Source organism: Falco cherrug, chromosome 2 (assembly GCF_023634085.1).
Source record: "Falco cherrug isolate bFalChe1 chromosome 2, bFalChe1.pri, whole genome shotgun sequence".
NCBI lineage: Eukaryota > Metazoa > Chordata > Aves > Falconiformes > Falconidae > Falco > Falco cherrug.
The window spans coordinates 19591130-19611651 of record NC_073698.1 but is presented as its reverse complement, the minus strand read 5'-3'; the positions used below and the strand labels follow the sequence as shown (position 1 = coordinate 19611651).

The 20522-nt window shown below is 39.3% G+C and overlaps 1 protein-coding gene across 1 annotated transcript in view; it reads right to left on the bottom strand.

Annotated features, from left to right (window-relative positions):
- Positions 1-20522, bottom strand: part of RNF17 (ring finger protein 17) — a 54254-nt gene that overhangs the window by 3253 nt on the left and 30479 nt on the right. The window contains exons 22-33 of the mRNA XM_055701687.1: positions 19849-20067; positions 18754-18904; positions 17526-17644; positions 16671-16761; positions 15732-15847; positions 15109-15416; positions 13702-13865; positions 12736-12855; positions 11608-11688; positions 10807-10932; positions 6051-6161; positions 773-929 (exon numbers count right to left, since the gene is read on the bottom strand). Of these exons, the coding sequence (XP_055557662.1) occupies positions 773-929; positions 6051-6161; positions 10807-10932; positions 11608-11688; positions 12736-12855; positions 13702-13865; positions 15109-15416; positions 15732-15847; positions 16671-16761; positions 17526-17644; positions 18754-18904; positions 19849-20067 (1763 nt within the window). The remainder of the gene's footprint in view (positions 1-772; positions 930-6050; positions 6162-10806; positions 10933-11607; positions 11689-12735; positions 12856-13701; positions 13866-15108; positions 15417-15731; positions 15848-16670; positions 16762-17525; positions 17645-18753; positions 18905-19848; positions 20068-20522) is intronic.

The window sequence follows — 20522 nt, the reverse complement described above, 5'->3', positions numbered from 1 at the left end:
AGTTGTTTTTCTACCTCACATCGCGATTAACAGAAAACTGCTTGGTAAAGATTGTGATCCAAACTGTTTAATGTTAAAACTTCAACTTTGACTCACTGGCACATCTCAGTAAATGTATCAATTTGGAAGAGAACAGACAACAGTCGGGAGGACACAAGGCAGATGCTGCCTAAAACCCCAACCAGAATTTTACTAGTTGGTAGAACCAAATACAAGCAATAACTGGTTTCTCCACAAAGTTTTAGACCCACATGCTTTACAGTATTTTAGGCCCAACAGCTCTGGACAAGAGAATTAAAGCCTATCTTTCGCCTAAATGGAAATTTAGAATTGATGCTCTTTGGGGTTTACATCATTTCAAACTCTTAGTAACATGATTTTCTGTACACTGTACACAAAAACTTGCATCTTTTGAACATTTAATAGCAAGATTTTCACAGTTACAGCTTCAATGACAGTCCCCTTAAAGGAAAAGTTTTATTACTGCCATATGCAATCTAAACTCAGTTCATCAACTTTTAACGGGCATCAGAAGTCCGAGTTCTTTCCATCATTTTCCAGAGGAACAGAATCACACAGAAAACTCAATTTCACGGGAAGTAAAAACATATGATTGAAGTGTATCATATGATTAGTGTAGTGTTACTCCTTACTCTCCTGAAGTTTGATTTAAAAATACACAGAAATACAATTATTCCTATTCTTCAAAAAGTATTTCAGTTTTGTTGCACATTCACATGAAACAACAGGGAAAACACACACACTAATATACCTGTTTGGAAGTGTGTTAGAAGAGGAAAAATTTCCACACATTTATTGCACCACTTCAGGGCTTCATCAAGGCCTTCCAACTCTGAGTCGCAGCTGGCATCTCCCTCTGTGGCAGATTGCTTTATAAGGTTCTTAGAAGGATCAAGGCAAATATATACCTGCTCAAAGAAAAGGTCTCATTACAATTTTTGCAGATGACTTAGAACTTTCAAATCCATCAGTGATCAAGGATTATTAGAAGATTACTTGTGCCCATCTTCGAAAGGTTCAGCACATCCTTTCTCCCCCTTTCCTCAACTTATGAGTAATTTCATATTTACACAAAATCTTTTTCCAGAAGCAGAAGACAGTAATGATTTATTAACACATTTCAATGTTGAATATAATGAATGACAGGAATGTACATACTAAAGAATATATCCATATAAGATTTCACAGCTGTGTCTTATTAGGATTCCTCCCTCCACCTACTTGGCAAACAATCTCACTTCCTAGTATTAAACCAAAGATCAATTAACATTAACAAAAGAACTTTTGAAATTATGTTTTGTTTGCTATGCAAAGATGTTCCATTAATCTAATTTATAACTGGGGTCATCACTATAATGCTATGGGTCAAGGAACGGGAAGCTGAAACAACATGTATAGGCAAACTTAAAATCTCCATTACAGCTTCTAACTGAAATGCCTTTTTTCATTAAAAAAACCTGACAGCCATTTCAGAACATTATGATATTCCACTAGCAGCCCACAGAAATTAATAAATAGATTATTACTTTTTCTAAACACAGCATAATTCATTAGCCTGAAAAGAAATGAATTTTCCTTTTTTAATTTGTACGCAATATAATCAAGCTGTAACTCCATCATGCAGCTGCTACTTAGATCTATAGGAGTCCAGAGCAGGATCTAGTGTCTACAATTATATACTGTGATCAAAAGCAAGAGTTCAAATAATTTGCACAAAAACAACCAAAAAAATATTCATTATAATGTTTCTCCTCCAAGAGAGGAAGTGGAGCACATGGTTAAGGAAAAGCCCTTTTCTAAGATACCCAAACACTTCCATCCTGTATATAGTCAAAGCAGTTGTATATTATAGGATCACAGAATCACAGCATTGTTTAGGCTGGAAAAGACCTTTAAGATCAAGTCCAACCATTAACCCAGCACTGCCAAGTTCACCACTAAACCATGTCCCTAAGCACCACATCTACATGTCTTCTAAATGCCTCCAGGGATGGTGACTCAACCACCTCCCTGGGCAGCCTGTTCCAACGCTTGACAACCTTTCGGTGGAGGAATTTTTCCTTATATCCAATTCAAACCTCCCCTGGTACAACTTCAGGCCATTTCCTCTTGTCCTGTCCCTTGTTATCTGGGAGAAAAGATCAGCTCCCAGCTGCCTACACCCCCCTTTCAGGCAGCTGTAGAGAGCGGTAAGGTCTCCCCTCAGCCTCCTCCTCTCCAGGCTGAACACCCCCAGCTCCCTCAGCTGCTCCTCACAGGACTTGTGCCCCAGCCCCTTCCCCAGCCCCGCTGCCCTTCCTTGGACACGCTCCAGCCCCTCGACGTCCCTCCTGCAGCGAGGGGCCCAACACTGAACCCAGGGTTCGAGGTGCGGCCTCACCAGTGCCCAGTACAGGGGGCGGTCACTGCCCTGGCCCTGCTGGCCACACTGTTTCTGACACCAGCCAGGACGCTGCTGGCCCCTTGGCCACCTGGGCACACTGGGGGCTCATGCCCAGCCGGCTGTCAGCCAGCACCCCCAGGCCCTTTCCCACCGGGCAGTTCGCCTCATCCAGATCATTGATAAAGATACTAAACAGGACTGGCCCCAGTACTGAGCCCTGGGGAACACCACTTGTGACTGGCCACCAGCTGGATGTAACTCCATTCACCACCACTCTTTGGGCTTGGCTGCCAGCCAGCTTTTTACCCAGTGTAGAGTGCATCTGTCCAAGCCATGAGCAGCCAGTTTCTCCAGCAGACTGCTCTGGGAAACCGTGTCAAAGGCTTTACTACAGTCTAGGTTAAGAACATCCACAGCCTTTCCCTCATCCACTAGATGGGTCACTTTGTCATAGAAGGAGATCAGGTTTGTCAAGCAGGACCTGCCTTTCACAAACCCATGCTGAATTTGCCTTATCACCCGGTTGTCCTGTACATGTCATGTGATAGCACTCAGGATGATCTGCTCCATACCTTCCTAAAGGCAGAGGTCAGACTGACGGTCTGTAATTCTTTGGATCCTCTTTCCCGGCCTCTTGTAGATGGGTGTCACATTGGACAACGTCCAGTCTTCTGGGACCTCCCTGGTTAACCAGGACAGCTGATAAATGATGGGAAGTGGCTGGTGAGCACTTCCACCAGGTCCCTCAGTACCCCCAGGTGGATCCCATCTAGCTCCATAGACTCCTGCATGTCTAAGCAGAGCAGAAGGTCGCTAATCGTTTCCTCCTGGACTACAGGGACTTCATTCTGCTCCTTGTCCCTGACTGAGTACCCTGAGGGTAACTGGTCTTGCTATTGAACACCGAAGCAAGAAAAGCATTAAGTATCTCAGACTTCTCCTCATCCTTTGTGGCACCATGTTCCCCTCTGTGTCCAGTAAAGAAAGGATGGGGATTACTCTTAGCCCTCCTTTTGCTGCTAATGTATTTATAGAAACATTTTTTATTGTCTTCTATGGCAGTGGCCAGCCTGAGTTCTAGCTGGGCTTTGGCCCTTCTCATTTTCTCCCTGCATAACCCGACAACATCCTCATAGTCCTCCTGAGTTGCCTGCCCCTTCTTCCAAAGGTCATAAACACTCCTTTTCTCCCTAAGTTCCAGCCAAAGCTCTCTGTTCAGGCAGAACTGTCTTCTTCCCTGCCAGCTTGTCTTTCAGCACATGGGGGGACACTGCTCCTGTGCCTTAAGATTTTCTTCTTGAAGAATGTCCAGCCTTCCTGGACTGCTTTGCCCTTCAGGACTGCCTTCCAAAGAAATCTCGAACAGCCTCCTAAACAGACCAAAGTCTGCCAAAAGGCTAAGGTAGCAATTCTCCTGACCCCCCTCCTCCAAGAATCAGGAACTCTCTCATCTTGTGACAGTTGTGTTGTAAGATGTCCTCTGACCATGACATCACCCACCAGTCCTCTGTTTGTAAACAGCAGGTCCAGTGGGCCATGTCCCCTGGTTGACTCACTGACCAGCTGTGTCAGAAACCTTCTAGACTGTTTCCATTGTACTTGATTTCCAGTGAACATCTGGTAAGTTGAAGTCCCCCATGAGAGCAAGGGCTAGCAATTGTGAGACTTCCTTCTACCAGCTACTTATAGAATATTTCATCTGCCTCTTCATCCTGGTTGAGTGGCCTATACCAGACTCCCCAGCATGATTATCTGCCTCGTTGGCCCTCCCTGATTCTTACCGATAAACACTCAACCTTATTTTCACCATCAAGCACTAGATGGTCAAAACACTCCCTAACATACAGGGCTACCCCACCGCCTCTCCTTCCTTGCCAGACCCTTCTGAAGAGCTTGTAGTCAGCCATCGCAGCACTCCAGTTGTGTAAGTCATCCTACCATGCTTCTATGATTGCAACTATATAATAGTTTTTCAGCTGCACAACGGCTTCCAGCTCCTCCTGTTTGTTGCCCGTGCTGCGTGCGCTGGTGTAGAGCAGGGGTCCTCAAACTACGGCCTGCGGCCCGGATGCGGCCCTCCAGGGTCCTCAATCCAGCCCTCGGTATTTACAGACACACACACACCCCCCGCCGGGGTTTGGGGGGGAAAACCAAGCAGCCACAGATGACTGCCTGCCACTTCATCCACGTGCCGGCCCCCTGTTTAAAAAGTTTGAGGACCCCTGGTGTAGACGCACTTCAGTTGGGCTATTGATCCTGACACCTTTTTGGGGGGAGAAGCTCCAATTCCTATGTGACTGTTCTCAGGTGCTTTCATTGTTTCTAACACATCAACAACCCTTGTGTCTTTGCTGCCACATGGATCTCCATCCCCTACCTCCACTGAGAGAGCAGACTGAAGGACCTTGCTAGCGTAACATCTCTCAAACACTGGTATGCTGCCCCCGGCTTATCCCTTATGAGCCTGGTTTTATTCCTTTCTCCCTTCAAAAGTAGTTTAAAACTCTTTACATGAGCCCTGGTAACTCTTGTGCAAAGATCCTTTCCCCCTTTCAGACAGGTGTACCCTTCTGTTGCCAGCAGGCCTGGTGTTGTGTAGACTGACCCATGACCAAAACCCCCAAAATTCTGCCAGTGGCACCAGGCTCAGAGCCAGATATTGATCTGCTGGTTGTTCCTGTTTCATTCCTCATCATTCCCTGCAACTGGAAGCATAGAGGAGAACACTGCTTGTGCTCCTGATCCCTTAACAGTCAACCCAAGGCCCTGAAATCTCTCCTGATTGCCCTCGGACTTGTAGCTTCATTGTTGCCTACCTCAAAAATCAATAATGGATAATGTACGCTATACAAAATACTAATGATATGTACACTATACATTTTTTTTAAGATATGTATACTCAAGTGAATTAGTGGGGCTAATTTATATTAGACCGTTATCCTAAATTTAAAGCAATCACTTCAATACTATAAAACCTGTTGTTATCTGGTTTACAGATTTACCGAAAACAACAAATACAAGCACTTCCACATAAATCAATCCACTTACAAGATGTCAGATTTTGTAACACAATCAGCTTCTCACTGCTTCCTGTTCTCCTGTTTTCATCATTCAACATTCAAAGTCCACATAAGCACCTTTTATTTGATCAAGGAACATTACATTCTGCCTTCTGCCTGGGAGACTACTAGAAGCTGTGTCGGTTTACACAAAAAATCAATAATCAGCCATCAACCAAATATAGTAAAATACTACTGTAACAGCCAGAAAATGTTTACATTACAATGTTCCAATAATTTAGTTTTTAGAGACTAAAGAAGAGATAAACCATTATTGTTTTGCCAAGTTAAAATCCAGTGACCTATTTTCTTATTATACAAGATAAGTACCAGAGTGGCATACTTTAATTCTGAGAATTCATTTTCTAGGGAAATGGCCAGTTTATTTCTCTGCCCCCGCCTAAGAGGGTATTTCAAGTAAGAGTCCATTCAGATAGTTGCACTGCACAACCATCTGCAACAATAATCCAGTAGCAGTTTTGCAACCTCACCAATACATTTTTATATTATCTAAAATTGTTAGCCATGATTTCCTTTTCACCAGCATGATGGGACTGCAACACCTATGAGATGTCTACAAAACTTACCTCCTTAGGGGACACCAAATGGGTAACTCTGACAGGAAAGGTATCTCCTGGAATGGGTAGTGATGGTGACACGTATGAAGGCAAAACAGGAATGTCTCCTTCAAGTAGCTCCTAGACCAAGACAGACTTCAGTCAAGAATCTTATTTAGTAACAATATGGAAACTAGCTTTGGTATGATTTCTGGTTCAAAGGAGTTATGTAATAATGTAAACAGTGTGTCCTTGATGAAAAACATATTAATCAACTTTTCCTTTCAATACTTAGTAGGTTTTTAAAACAGTTGTAGCTGAAAGATCACCAAACAGAACTAGTTAATGAACACTTCCAAATATTAAGAATATACCTCTGAAATGGTCCTAATATACTGATTTGCTAACTTAATTGCTGTTAATTAAAAAATGCATTAAATATGGAATTACTTTTGAAGAGAGAATATTTAGGGAAAAATCCTAAAATAATAGCAATTAACTGGCACAGGTTAACCTGAATGCCATGCCCAATGCTACTGCAGTCTTCCAGAGTAAATCACTCCTGAAGAGAAAGGCAAAGCATAACTTTACTCCTTAGCCACCAGAATTATCACTCCTTCAAAAAGATCTTGCAAAGTACAGACACATATTGTCTCAGTAGCATAGCATGCTGTAGCGTGTCTTCTTCTAGAACCATGTATTTTACAGTTTTAGTTCTACGTATCATTAACTCATTTGTTTCAAGACAAAATAAACCTTGGTGCATTACATTATGCCTTTGTAAGGATGTATAGCACATAGCTCAGCTGGATCACACATCATGAATACAGTTCCTATACTCTCTTGTACTTTATATACATAATGAAAGATACATAATGAAAGATAAAATTTCTCTAAAATACATTGTATTTTTACACATCTACTTGACAGTTTTCATTATGCCCAGAATAAAAGAAAAGTGGAAGCAACCATCTATCTGTAAAATAAAACAATAACTGACCGTTTCTTCCCCCCTGCATAGTCTATACATAGGATACAGTACAAAACCCCATTACGTTCCTCAGACTTAACTAGGAAAAACCGCAGCTTTTCCATTGAAAGTATGTATTCGTAAGAATAAAAAAAGTCTCTTGATAAATAATAGTAAAGAAAGGATGTCTAACTATGTCATAGATACATAAATGCTAAATGCCCGATTTCTGCAAAACAATCAGGAACACTGTGACTGGCCACCTGACTACACCTGGCTCTAAAGATTCAACTTAAAGTCCAACTCACTCCCAACAGAGCACCGCACTTGGCTCAAGTGGCTGAAGTCTACCCTCTGTCAGCTTTTGTGTGTATCTTTGAAAGAAAAACTGCATTTATATTTTTGCTGTTAACAGACTGCTCTTAATTGTCAGTAGACTGGTTACTGCTAGATCTACCACACAGACAGTCCAGTTGTAAGTGCTGATACTAAAATGGTGTCCTACCAAGACATCTTTAGGCATTATGTATTTCAGACAGTTGTCCCTCACCCTTTCTGTCTTTGTGTCCACTCTTGAAAAACCTAAAAATGGCTTACATTCCTATCATTTCTGCAAAACCATAGCAGAAATGATGTATTTTTAATATGTAATATACACACCACATAATACTGTATACTTAATAAGGCATCAAGAGTGCTTTTCAGCATGAGGAATTTAATCCAAACTAAGTAAATGGTAGGTGGCAGTGCAGTGTGTTCTGTTGTACTTCCTTCTCCACCACATGCAAAGCTTTTTTTATGAACAGCCTATATGAGCCCACCCAGTACTGAGAGGCACTGAAGACATCTTTAGGATGATGAAGACCAAAGTGACAGTCTGGCAAGTCTCAGATTTTTTATTTCCCTGAAACGGACAGGGTGTCTTAGACTTTACTCTCACTGCAGCAAAAGAAAAGCAGAAAGGGCTTCCTATCTAGATGTTTGCAGAATGCTTTTCCGCTAGTCTTGCTGCAAACATCAGTAACAGAACAGGTCTTCTTGGTGTCAAGAGATGGTGGGATTTATGACCCACACAGCTGGCCTTCACCCACATGGCTGGCCTTCAACATAAGCCCACAGCCATTTGACACCTCTGTCCTTCATCCCAGGCTTGTCCCGATAAATACCTAACAAGGAAACAACAGCTTAGGGTATCTGGCAGGACTTTTAGTCATACAGCTCACTGGGTTCAGAGGAAGTTAACTCCCTATTTAAAAGGAAGGAATAAGGACAGAAGGATTAAGCCTTCCTGCAAGTTGAGTGTCAAACTACATAGCAATCTCAGTGCTAGAATTTGTAATTATGCATGCAGTACTGCAACACCAACTGCAGTTATCTGCTCTCATCTGTCCTGAAGTCCACGCAGAATCAGAAGAGGAGGAATCAGTCCTTTGTGTGCTGCTGCTTCTGCCTTAAGATTCCCCTCTCTGCCCGAAAAGATGCCGATCCTCTGTCTAGAACTGCTGGCAGGCTGAAGAGCTCCTGGTGATACCGACAGTGTTCAGATGACTACAAGTTAGTAAAATAAAAAATGGCTTTGCATGTTCAGCATTATCTTTGCTATCAATCAGAAGGCAGGTGCTAACTGAATGAATATGGCTAGTATGCCAATAGTATCTCTCCTTTGACCTAGACTAGTGAGACTCTTCCAAGAAAACCAGCACTGGCATTTCCAAGGGTGGATTAAGATGGAACAGTTCGTCCAAGTGTTTGCTCAGACTACGGGCTTAAAATCTGCAGACTTCAAGTACCTCACTGTAAAGGGGCTGATATGCAATGCAGTTAAAAACAAGAACAGTCTGTATAAAGAACTTTGAACTGACTTTGTTTCAGATGCATGGAAATTGTTTGTAGTTAACTGCTGTAGAAAAACTAATTCTAAAAACTATTGTTAATTAAGCCTGAGCTCAGAATGAAGACATTAAAAGCCTTTCTGTCAAATGAATCAAGGGTCCTCCATGCCAGAATATATGAGCACAAGACAACACTTGGCTGCTTGGTTCTGACTCACAGTGGTAGAGAAACAAACAAAATCAAACAAACAAACCCCATTTCCCAAAAAGCCAAATAAAAAAATACCACAGTGTAATGGTCTTGTATATATAGGTAAGTATGCAAGTACCTATACGCACGCACACACACACATATATGTATACACACACCTGGAATGATATTCACTGCTGTAAGCTCACTGCACTTGGGGTTCTGATCCACTCTCCAATATCATACTGCCTATTCGAGGATTGTTATAGGGTAACCCAGCCCAGCTCCTAAACCCACCTGTGCAGCTCAACAGAACTGCATCCCAAAGACAGTAAGACATTCTGCAGCAAGCCACAGGTGTAGTGGGCTCTGCCTAAGCAGCTTATTACCACTAACAGAATTACAACACTCACAGAACAGAATACAGTCCTTAACAGACTACTTACCTGAAAACACAGATTTGAAGCAATGAAATGAAGTTATAAAACTAAAAAATAATATATATAATGGCTATACTTTATACAATAGTATCCTTTAGTCCATGCAGTTTATCAGTTGGCTGCTTTGTGTCTACAGCTAAACCCAGAGCTGATTACGTTTAAATGCTCTCAGTGCTGCATGCTTCCCATTTCTGCTATTCCTGAGGTTCTGCTCCTGGAACCAGCTCAAACTCTGGAGATGCCTTGCTCCTTTTCTGGTCTACAACTGAACACCTCTGATACTCATTTTCTTACACATTGTTCTGAAGCATTTATTCCTGGAATGGATCTGCTTAATGCTACATTCCTTGCAGAAATCATTCCAGGCTTTCTGAATGCTTCTTGCTTACAGCCTTCTTACACAGCTTTGTTTTTTTTTCCACATTTAATTTTTGTTTAAAGGGTAAAATCTCATTTCAAGATCCATATTTAGTTTGCTGAATGTTTTGTGTCATGCTGACTTTATGAAAATTCAACAAGAGACTGATTTACAGTTAGGTTTTCCATGATTACTCAGTTTTAATACACACTGAGAGACTGTTCTAACTGCATCACAAGCCCACTGACATACATGCCAAGACTTACATCAGCAGTGACAGCAGCGTACTCTGTATCGTAAAATTATTTTCTGAAGCAGAGACTCATGTTGGAAAGAAAAATATGTACGCAGGCTTAAACAAAATTAAGAGAAAAACACAGCAACAAAGCTGCAGTAATTTAAACAAACTTGATCCTCAGATTTCAAGGAAAAAACCCAACCCACAGAGAAATAACTTACCTATTTGTGTTAAGCCAATGAGGTTTGGTGAAAATTTCAATCCTTCTCTAAAGAACACCAGATTGATATCTCAGATACTTGGAATGAAGAACCTGGGTAACTCTTAGAACACTAGGTTTATGTTGAAATACTCGATTTAATTTCATTTTGAGTATCTCCAGCCTTGGATATATTTCTATAATTAACTAATCCTTTCAAGTGATAAAAATATTACCCTATTCCTATTGGTTTACGTTTTAGAGGAGCATAAAAACTAATCTGACTTTAAACAGAAATACAAAGCTCTCTTTTCAGTAAGGACTCCAAGCACAAACCCTTGGCAATTCACTATTCCATGCAATCTTATAAACACATCATACCTAAACCTGTTACGCTACAGAGTTCTGTACTTGGTCCTACTGTTGTTTACACCACAAAGCTGTATAAAAATATAAAAAGAAGTAAAAAAACCATCAAAGGTCACAACAAGCAACTGAGTAATCTTTTTAATGTCAGAATAACAACAGCAAAACACACACACATGCACAAAAATCTCACCAGCTTTGGTATGTCCTGACCATCTTCAGCAACACAGTACTGCTGGTATACCATGAAGGAAGAAAGTGACATTCCACCAAAATACAGGTTGACAGACAATTTGCCCCATGGGTTATCTGGTAATTCCTACTTACGCAAGATAAAGTAAGATTAGAACAGCAATAGTGTGACTGAGGTTTTATAAATAGTGCCCAGGAAATTCAATCTCATGATTCCTATATGCACCATACTCACTCATCAAAGATGCAAAACCAGTAAGGATGCCTATTAACACCAGTTACGACACAAATGGAAATGTGCATCTATCTATGGAACAGCAGCACCAACTACTCAGTCTAACACTGAAATGTTATCCCATGTTTGTGCACTCGGCAACAAACCTTTCTCTTTCACCATTTATCATCAGAAATCAAACTATCTGAAATCGCAGGTTTTCAGACAACACAGATTATGTTTCCCTATAACGTTAATACAGTCATTTAAGCACGTCCATACTTAATTATGCCAAATTTTGATCACTTAAAATTGAATTTAGAAGAATTTATGCTTGTCAGAATGACAACACAGAATACAAACAGGATCAAAAAATAATACTTCTAAAGGACACATTTAAGGCTTGAAAACTATAATAAAGGTAAAGTCATAGGAGAAATAACTTCAGGTATGGATTTTGTTTTGTCTAAGAAATACATTCACTGCTATACTCCTTTATCTATTATTCTTAATGCAAGTTAAAAGAAGAAATAAAATCCCAGAACAAAAAGTAAGCCTCATTCCATATCTATGAATAAATTAAGCTACCTGAACATGTATTTCAACCTCTTCGTTTGCAAGTAGTTCTTGAAGACGATCTATGGCATCCAGCTGCCAAGAATTTCCAATCTATTTAATAAAAAGCAAGAAACCTCCCCACATTAAGATGCTGACAGGTAATACTCTTACTGTTCTTAACATAGTAAGATGAGAATATGTGACTATCATTGAAAAATTTAATTGAAAAATTCACATCATTAGTTTGATTTGTCTACAACAGTTCATTACCTGCTACTTGTTACACTAAATCTTGTGTGACAAAGCCAACCAGAAATTTTCAGGTCTTTAAGTGGCTTAGAAAGAGATGTTGCTTGCCAAGTCTAACCTTTACTATATACATAATAATGTATGTGTACGCAATTACCTGAAGTATAACCAAAAGATACAGAATTACACTTGAAGATGACTTAACAGTCAATAGAAAACACAGGATCCTTTAAATACTTCTTTCATTCCTTGCAGTACCTGTTTGCCACCCAACCCAGAGCCTTGTAAGCCTGTCTGTCTTAATCTATCAATTGAACTACTTACAGCAATGAGAAGGTTTTCTTTAAATAAAAGTTTGCAAGTAATTTCTGTAATTCATTCACATTTACTAAACGCACCATTCAAATGTGAGTAAGATGTGACGGTATGTGAAGATGTTATTTACACATCAAACACTTACTAAGAAACCCCTCTAAAACAATTCAATTGCATTAGTTTAGCATAACAGATTGCTTCCTGCACAGCTAAGTTGAGAATGACAGAAACACTTCTGCAGGACTTCAAGATTTACAACCTTCTGGCCATTTTACATTAAGAAATCCGGAATTATTTCTTGTTGCTGCTACTTCATAATGAACTACTGCTTCAGAGTACCGTCCTGCCATCGTACAGCAGTGTCACGATTTAATTCCAATGGCAGCTGCTTTTGAAGCATGGTCACTTCATAATGCAATCTAGCAGTTCCTGATAAAAGGCTGTCTTGCTGAAACGATCCTCATCAGCTATTCTCTGAATCCTCATAGGCAAGAAAAAACATACCACCAACTAATCTCAACCTTTGTATGACTAAACAGTACATCAATTTGAGCAACCACCTAATAAAATGTCTTCAAATTTACCATTACTTACCGGTACTATCTTGTAGAGCTGACATGGTATGCAAAATGGAGGAATACCAGTGTACAATGTAGTTGGATACAGATGACACTGAAGAATGTTCTCTATGAAACCACAGTCTATATATTGTACCTACGTGAAAAGAAAAGCTTTCCTGAAATAATTCCTGTTTTTTAAGTCAAGTTTAGTAAGAGAGAGTGTTCATTTACAGCATTCACTTTTCCAAAGGAAAAAATAATGGTTTGCTGTTAAGTTGGTGATGTGACTACTTAGAAAGGAAGAAAAGGATTAAAAAACTGGCATTGCAGATTAGAAGTTCCATTTCCAAACTTGCCTTGCAAGAGATCCCACCTTTTGTATAAATAACCTACAGCAGTTTAAAATTGAAAGAAAGAAAAAAATTCTGAACTAGTATTAGACTTGCAAATCCACATTTGAGAAGCATGAGTAGACCGAAGTGTTCAGGTAAGATTAACTGCTAATTAGAAAAAGTAGCTCTATACCTGTGAAGCAGAAAGAATTCAAAACAGCCAGCCACTACTTTTTGGGTAGGGACAGAGTGGGGTGATGCTAAGCCTAAGTATTTTCAAAGCATTCCTCATATGGTAAACAGCAACAAGAAAAGAAGAAAAAACCTAGAAGCGACGACTTACAGGTGATCAAGGGTAACTTTTTACTTAAGAACATTTATCATCATCAGGAAAACTATGGGAAAAATCATGACAACTGAAATAGGCAGATAGAATTAATCTTTAAAATAAATGTAAAAATCACAAAAAAATTATCACACTTTAAGCAGAATGAGCATCTGAATAGTCAGGTCAGCTGAACAGAAAAAAAGGTGTGATCATAAATTTATTTTAGAGGACCAGATTAATTGCTGCAAAACCCCCCTCCCCGTTTTTTTTTAAACTTACATATGCATGTGTTCATGCAAACACACACACAGACACATATTCCCCATATAATCAAACTTACCTGGAGAGCAGTACCACCAAGTTCTAAAACTTTGCCTCGATACCACATGGTATCTGATCCTCTTACAACACAAGCTTCTCCCTTTTTCCAGCAGTAGGGTTCCGGAAGACCAAGGCATTTGAAGCTACTTTGTATTTCAGTCATCAATTTGTTTAGTTCCATTTCTGCGGTGGGGTGGTAAAAGAAATAATATGAGAATAGTCTATAACATATTGGGGCAAATTATTTCAATCACTAAAAACTATGAGATTCAGATGAAGACATGTTCAAACAGGAAATACATGTGCTGCTCTGAAAAGTATTTTCCAACACTGACAGAATATGTATGTTCAATGTCTAGTACATGCAAACAAGTTATTACTTAAATGAAAAAGCAAACTGAATTTCCAATTGTGAAGCCATTAGTAACTCTGGATTCTCATCTCAGAGAAGAAAGGTCTACAAATTTTGCAACTGACACCTTGGCAACACTAATACAAGAGCCCCTCCATGAACAAGACAACGGATTCCCAGAGACAGTGGTAGGACACCATGAAACAACACAAAACAGGTGTCAAGAAGTGCCTCTTCTGCTATGGGTACAGTCTACAGCAACAACTGCAAGAAGAATATAGTCTTGGGCAAGTGGCCTTACTGTACTTTGGATTTTAAAGTTTTATGATATGATCTAATAGTTAATTGTATTCGTAGAGTAAAAATAATTGATTAATACTCTTATATGGAAACATTTCTCTAAAGCACAATATATTATCATGATACTGAAGACTGACACTGCATCTGTCAGGTGAACATGTGCCTCTTTCAAACAGCACAAACACAAAATACTAAGAGATACAGAATCTATGACAGTACAAATAAAGAGCCCAAGGAAACAGGGCATTGAGCTCACTCCAAAGGAAAAAAATCCAGAAATATTTGAGAACTAGGCTAACTTCCAAGAACCTTTAGGACTGTACCTTCATTATTAGTAAAATGTACCTAACTCAACGTTATAAAACAAAGCACGTGCTGCTTTACCCAACACTGGCTAGAGAAGAAGAGGCAAGTAACTGGCCCATCCAAGCGCTTGGGGTTGTTAAGATGTCTTGGGAGGTGGAGGGACAGGAGAGTGGATTCTGGTGGGTTTCAGGAGGGTGCCTCCTCCTGGGGAGGTGGGCTTTCTCTGCTGGAGAGCTGCCAGCCCCCTCCCACTGCTGCAGAGCAAGGTGTGCACCAGCACCTGCCCCTCGTCCTCCACCCTCCCTGCCAAAGGCCTCATCACCTCCTGACAGCAATCCTCCTGACAGGAATCTTCCAGAACTGTGTTCTGATACAGAACATGTATACTAGGACACTTATTTGGTATATTCTGATATAGCAAAGCTATTAGATTCAGACATAAACGTATTTTCCTCTATGTAATCTTACCAGATGATTTTGGTAGTATATAAATAGTTCCATCACGTCCAACACAAGTTACTACAGCTCGAAAAATTTTCTCTTCAGGTATAAGAGGAGGTTTATATATTTCATTCATTCCTGACTGACACGGTGATTGGAAGTTTTTGCGTGATTTCTGTTCACTCTCTGAAACAGCGACGCCTTCCTCTGGAGCAGCACTGTTTCTTGCACATGCAGTTTTGGAATTACAACCATCCAGTTGTGTGTTCTCTTCCTCTAAATATACTTTAAGATGTTCCTTGGAGACTGAGCAAGCCATGTCAGCTTTATCAGTTCTAGCAGATTCAATCAAATCATATCGACATATTAACTGACAACTTAAAGCGCAGAAGAATAGAATACAAGTGAAAAAACCACACATAAACATGGCAAATACTTGTTAAAGTACTTTCAAGCATCCAATTTACCAACTCAAGAGAACTGAAAAGTGCAATGGATACAATTAATGTTACACTCAAATAAGTTCACTGAAGATGGAGTTCTGATCCTGCATAAGCTGTAGAGGACAATCCAAATTTGTGTTTTACTTATTAGCTTATCATGATGTGAATATGAAAGTCTGAAAGAATGTAAACAAAACATATCCAAACCTTTTGCTCCTAAAAGCCAAACCCTTTTTAACAAGGTGCTCTGAAATATCAATCAATTCTCCTGTTTCATCTTTGCAAAGAATTTTCACAGGCAATGCACAGACCACATCACTTTCCTGGAAAAAATGAGAGGTGGACAACATATTACAGTATGTACTTCCTCTAAACTACAGACATATTTTTCATTTTATTGATACTGACTGCAAATCAGATGGTTGAACAACTGATGCCCACATCAGAAGACACAAAATTTATTTAATCCATGTCGTGTCATCATTTTACTAACTGTTAAACATGACATTAAAAAAAAGTAACAGACTAAAACCTTGCTTCTTCCCTTAGCTGTTTTATCAGAATGAACTGCTAAACCACTTGTTTTCCTCCAGCGGGAGTTTTGAATACACTCATCAATAATTTTGCTCATTAGTGCTTTTACTTCCAGACACACAGTAAAACCTCACTGGCAGGTGCCAACAGATGCTAGCCAAATTGAACCCTCATAATAATTCCAGGGGTTTTACCAATGATGGGTTTTTTACTAATGATGTTCATACACCGGACTTGTTCTTTCAGTTTCTTAGGCTTGAAAACATAGTAGCTGCTGAAATCATTCTCATCAAGAATATGAGCACCTTTCTCATCTGTCCATAAAAGGTGTCAGCATCCAGTGATCCCAAAGATGTAAATATTTTTCTTCAGTAACTAAATATATCTAAGACTGCATTCTTTCCACACTGGGTAGCCAAACTGCTCTAATGCTCCAGTGAATAACAAAAGCAAAGCAGAAAAGAGGAAAAGCATCTTTTCCCCTACAGCAAACAGCAATCCAAGCAAGCTTCACTCAGGACTTTTCTGAAGAGTGAAAATACTAAGAAAAAAAATAATTTAACAGAAAATGTGAAAGAAATTTTACAAATACCGCTGGTTTTGTCTACAAACCTGTATGAGTATTTTTACTTGTGCCCCCGTTAGGTAATATGATAAACAGTCACAGGCTGTTGCTGTCCACTCCGTGCTTCCACCTGTTGGTCTAACATGGAACAAATCATAATCTCTGTTAGTACGAGAGAAGTTGCCATCTCCAGAGCTTAGCCACAAGCCCTTCCCCTAACTGAAGTTTTGATCTTTTTTTTGAAACTGCCAGAACTGTCAGAGAAAAAGACAATCTTCATTACAGTCAACAGAAAAAAAAATGGTTATTTGTGCCTGGATCTGTATGTCAGGAAGAATTCAAAAATCAACCCCAAAACTTCAAAATGAGGAGGAGGATCAAGAGTTCCAGAAGTATGACACCTGTCTTATCAGAATGAAGGAAAACCCATACTTCACCTGCAAATTAGACTTTTTACATTCATTCAGGGAATAGGTATTAAAAACATGATTATTTTTTTCTTCACAATATAGACAGCACACAAACAAATGCATGGGAGAAAACCCTGGTTTTCTCTCTTTTCTAGTCTAGGGAAGACAGACCTCCTGTACATTTTCACTAGATCTGATTAATCTTCAATTCTGAGCCACGGAAAAAATCATTCAGTGAAGTAAGAGAAACCTTTATCATCAGTATTTTACAATTCAGCCTAGAAATACTCCTTTATATAGCACGGTTTCTGCTTTACAGGTATGTAGCATAACCCTCAGAACAAAAACCCTTTACAAAATAAATCACAGTTGCCATCCCATTTCTTCTATATCCAAAAAGCAACCCTCTTCCAAATCTTAGATAATCAGCACTAACACAGTTATGTCATTGTTAGTTTCTAATACTTCTCCTCAGTATAAGGGAAAGGCTACCTTATATCTGTCAAGGAACATTCTATTGCTAATGTCCCAATTGCCTTCATCTCTTCATCAAGTTTTCTTAGACACCTGATATCCACTGTTCTTTCAGCTCCAGAATCATAAAGTATTACCTGTTACAGAGAAGCAACATAATGAAATAGAAAAAAAGTCGCTCTCTTAGTGCTATGTGTAAGGAATGATAATTCAAAGTATGCCTGATTAGGTAAACAAAATTCAAAGAAACACTACCAGGATTCAACAAATGGCCTCTGCACTGAAGTACTTCACCACACAATGCAAACACCCACCGCAGTGCAGTGAGAGGACAAAAACATGTGCAAAGGTGGTTGAACTTTAAGGATTTTACAGAGGCAGTTACTTGAGTAAGATTTTTTTTTCCTGTGCTTCAGTGATGATGGTGTGTTTACCAGAAACACTGAAAGAGCCCCCCTCCAACCCTTGCTTTTTATTCTGACACGGTTAAATAGCTGCTTGAGGGCTCTTAGCCTTAGAAAGCAGACGATGCAAACCAGAAGTATAGGAAGGTCCACTCCTACTTCCTACTAACAAGACCCACAGGCATAATCTGATGACAGTGGAGAGAACCAATAGTAATCCAGTTCTGGATTATCTGTATATTAAAAAGACGCTGTTACTTTTGAGGCAAGTAGTTATTTATTCATGAAATGCCTCTTCTGATGCTCCTTATTCTTTACAAATGAGTGTAACAAAACGCAGGTTTAAAGCAGCACTGTGTGAGAAGTTACTATGGAAAATGCTACATCTACATGGCACAGTGCATTATCATCAGTTTAGGGTTCAGCAACAGCATGACTACATGCATTCCTGTGGTGGTGTTGTAGCCAGTTCAACTGGCTCCATCTTTTAGCAAGGACTGTTAAGTTTGAATTAATGTGACCCACAGGTCAACACAGCTTCTGGAATCTAAGCTAAACTGGTAGGCTATAGCTTGGGAATCTGTGCCAGTGTTGTGTAAACATATGCAAAGTCAACCTCATGAGCCTTCCTCAACTACCAGGTTCCCTGCTAAAGGCATCTGAGCTTTGATGAGACAGTAATTTGCAGCAATGTACAACATACTTAAACTCTCAACAAAAGCAAAAGACTGTATGAGAAAATATTAACACAGAAGAAGCAAAGTTTTTATGTTATTTTCATAAATAAATGCTTACAGACTTAAGAAATAGAAGTATGAACTCTGTTATGATAAGCAATTTACCTTTGCTTTTGTTTCAGAGACAATCCTGCTTATTTGACCTCTTTGCCACTGTTTCAAATCATGTACATAAACAGCACAGTGCATACTACTCTCCCACTTCACAGACTGTGGCTGGGATTCTTTGTAGATGGTAGCCATCTTCTCCTGTAAACTAACATTCAAAAAAACTTTCCAAGTGGTAAAATTTTATACAGTGAATACACGACTTATTTAGTTTACCACTGCTTAACTAGTATACAGTAAAGATGTAGTAACTGTTTAACACACACTGTCATTTTTCTTCATTGTATGTTAGAAATACATGACATGGAGCTTCAAAACACATGCAATCTGATTAAAATTCTGTAGAATTACCATGTTTTCTTAAACAAAGGAATTAATCTGAGTGATCCTGACTGTTTTGCATAGCACTACTTGAAAGATGCACTATTTTCTCTCAACAACTTCAGAACATGGTACTCATTTAGGGTCATGACTAATTCAACAGGACTCTCAACGTAGCGAGGTGCAGGAAGGTAAAAAAGATGCAAGGAAGAAGAGGCAGAAAATAAGCAACCTGCACTAAGCAATGACATTTCCATTTAACTGTCTTCAAATAGCCAGCACTATTACCTAAATGTTACCTAAACATCTACCAAAGGTAAGCTGATACACTATGTCTAGAAATTGCCTTCAAACTTTCCTAACAGCATATCAGAATCCTGTTGAAAGAAGTTAACTTGACTGAAGTTCTATGACTTGGAAAACCGGCATTATTTAACAAGATTTCTAATGAAGCAATGGGGAGGAGAAAAGAAAAAGCAGAAAGATTTAATCTTTTTGGACAGTGCTGCATTTATGAGGCCCCAATACTTACTACATCAAAACTGATTTGAAATAGGAGTTAGACCATGTACTTAGCTTGGAATCACAAATATTTAATAAATGACAACACAGTGCAAATCTGTCTTTTGTTCCTATACTTTCCTCAACAAAGCAAGCATTCAGAAAAGTACCCAGTGCCAAATGCAACCCTAATCAGACTGTTCTAACCATACCTCACCAACTGGTAATAAAAATGTCTTAACTTGAGAAAAGTTTTTTGAATTTTAGTACCTTTTCAGTATACTTCCCGATGACAGCCATTGTATAAAAATTTTACTAGGAGACACAACATGACTAATTCTCACTTGTAGCTCTTTTTTACAAAGTGGTCTGAAATCTCCTTCATACACAGGTTCCATGTCTATAGGATCATCATCTTCTGAGGTTTCAATAATTTCTGGAGGAACATCCCATATTTCAATGGGCCTTACAGCAGTACTTTCAGTGTACCTGTAAAGAACAAAACGTAATTGGAACGGAAAGTTTAAACACATTTTAAACAAAGTGAAATAGAGCTCTGTTCACCTTGACAGGAACCATTCAACCTGAAGAAGAGTGAATAACTAAGAAAAGCAGAAAAAAAACCACAACAAAAGACAAAACTAAATGTTACTTCTGAAATAGTCACAATAGTAATATTTTTATCCTCCTTCAGAAGGTATCCTTGCACATTCTACTGTCAGATGAAAGCACTTTGCAATATAGGCTGCCAGCAGAAAAAAGCAAGCCTGACACATATGGGCTGCTGAACCTTAATGTCTCTATCTGGCTTAAAAGACATCAAATTACTAACACCATGCTCCTGGAAAGCAATGTTACCTCAGAGTAAAAGCTGCAACATTCAGTTTCTATGATGTGTAAATATTCCTTTCAGAAGTAAAGTAACATTTACCTTTCTAGCATTC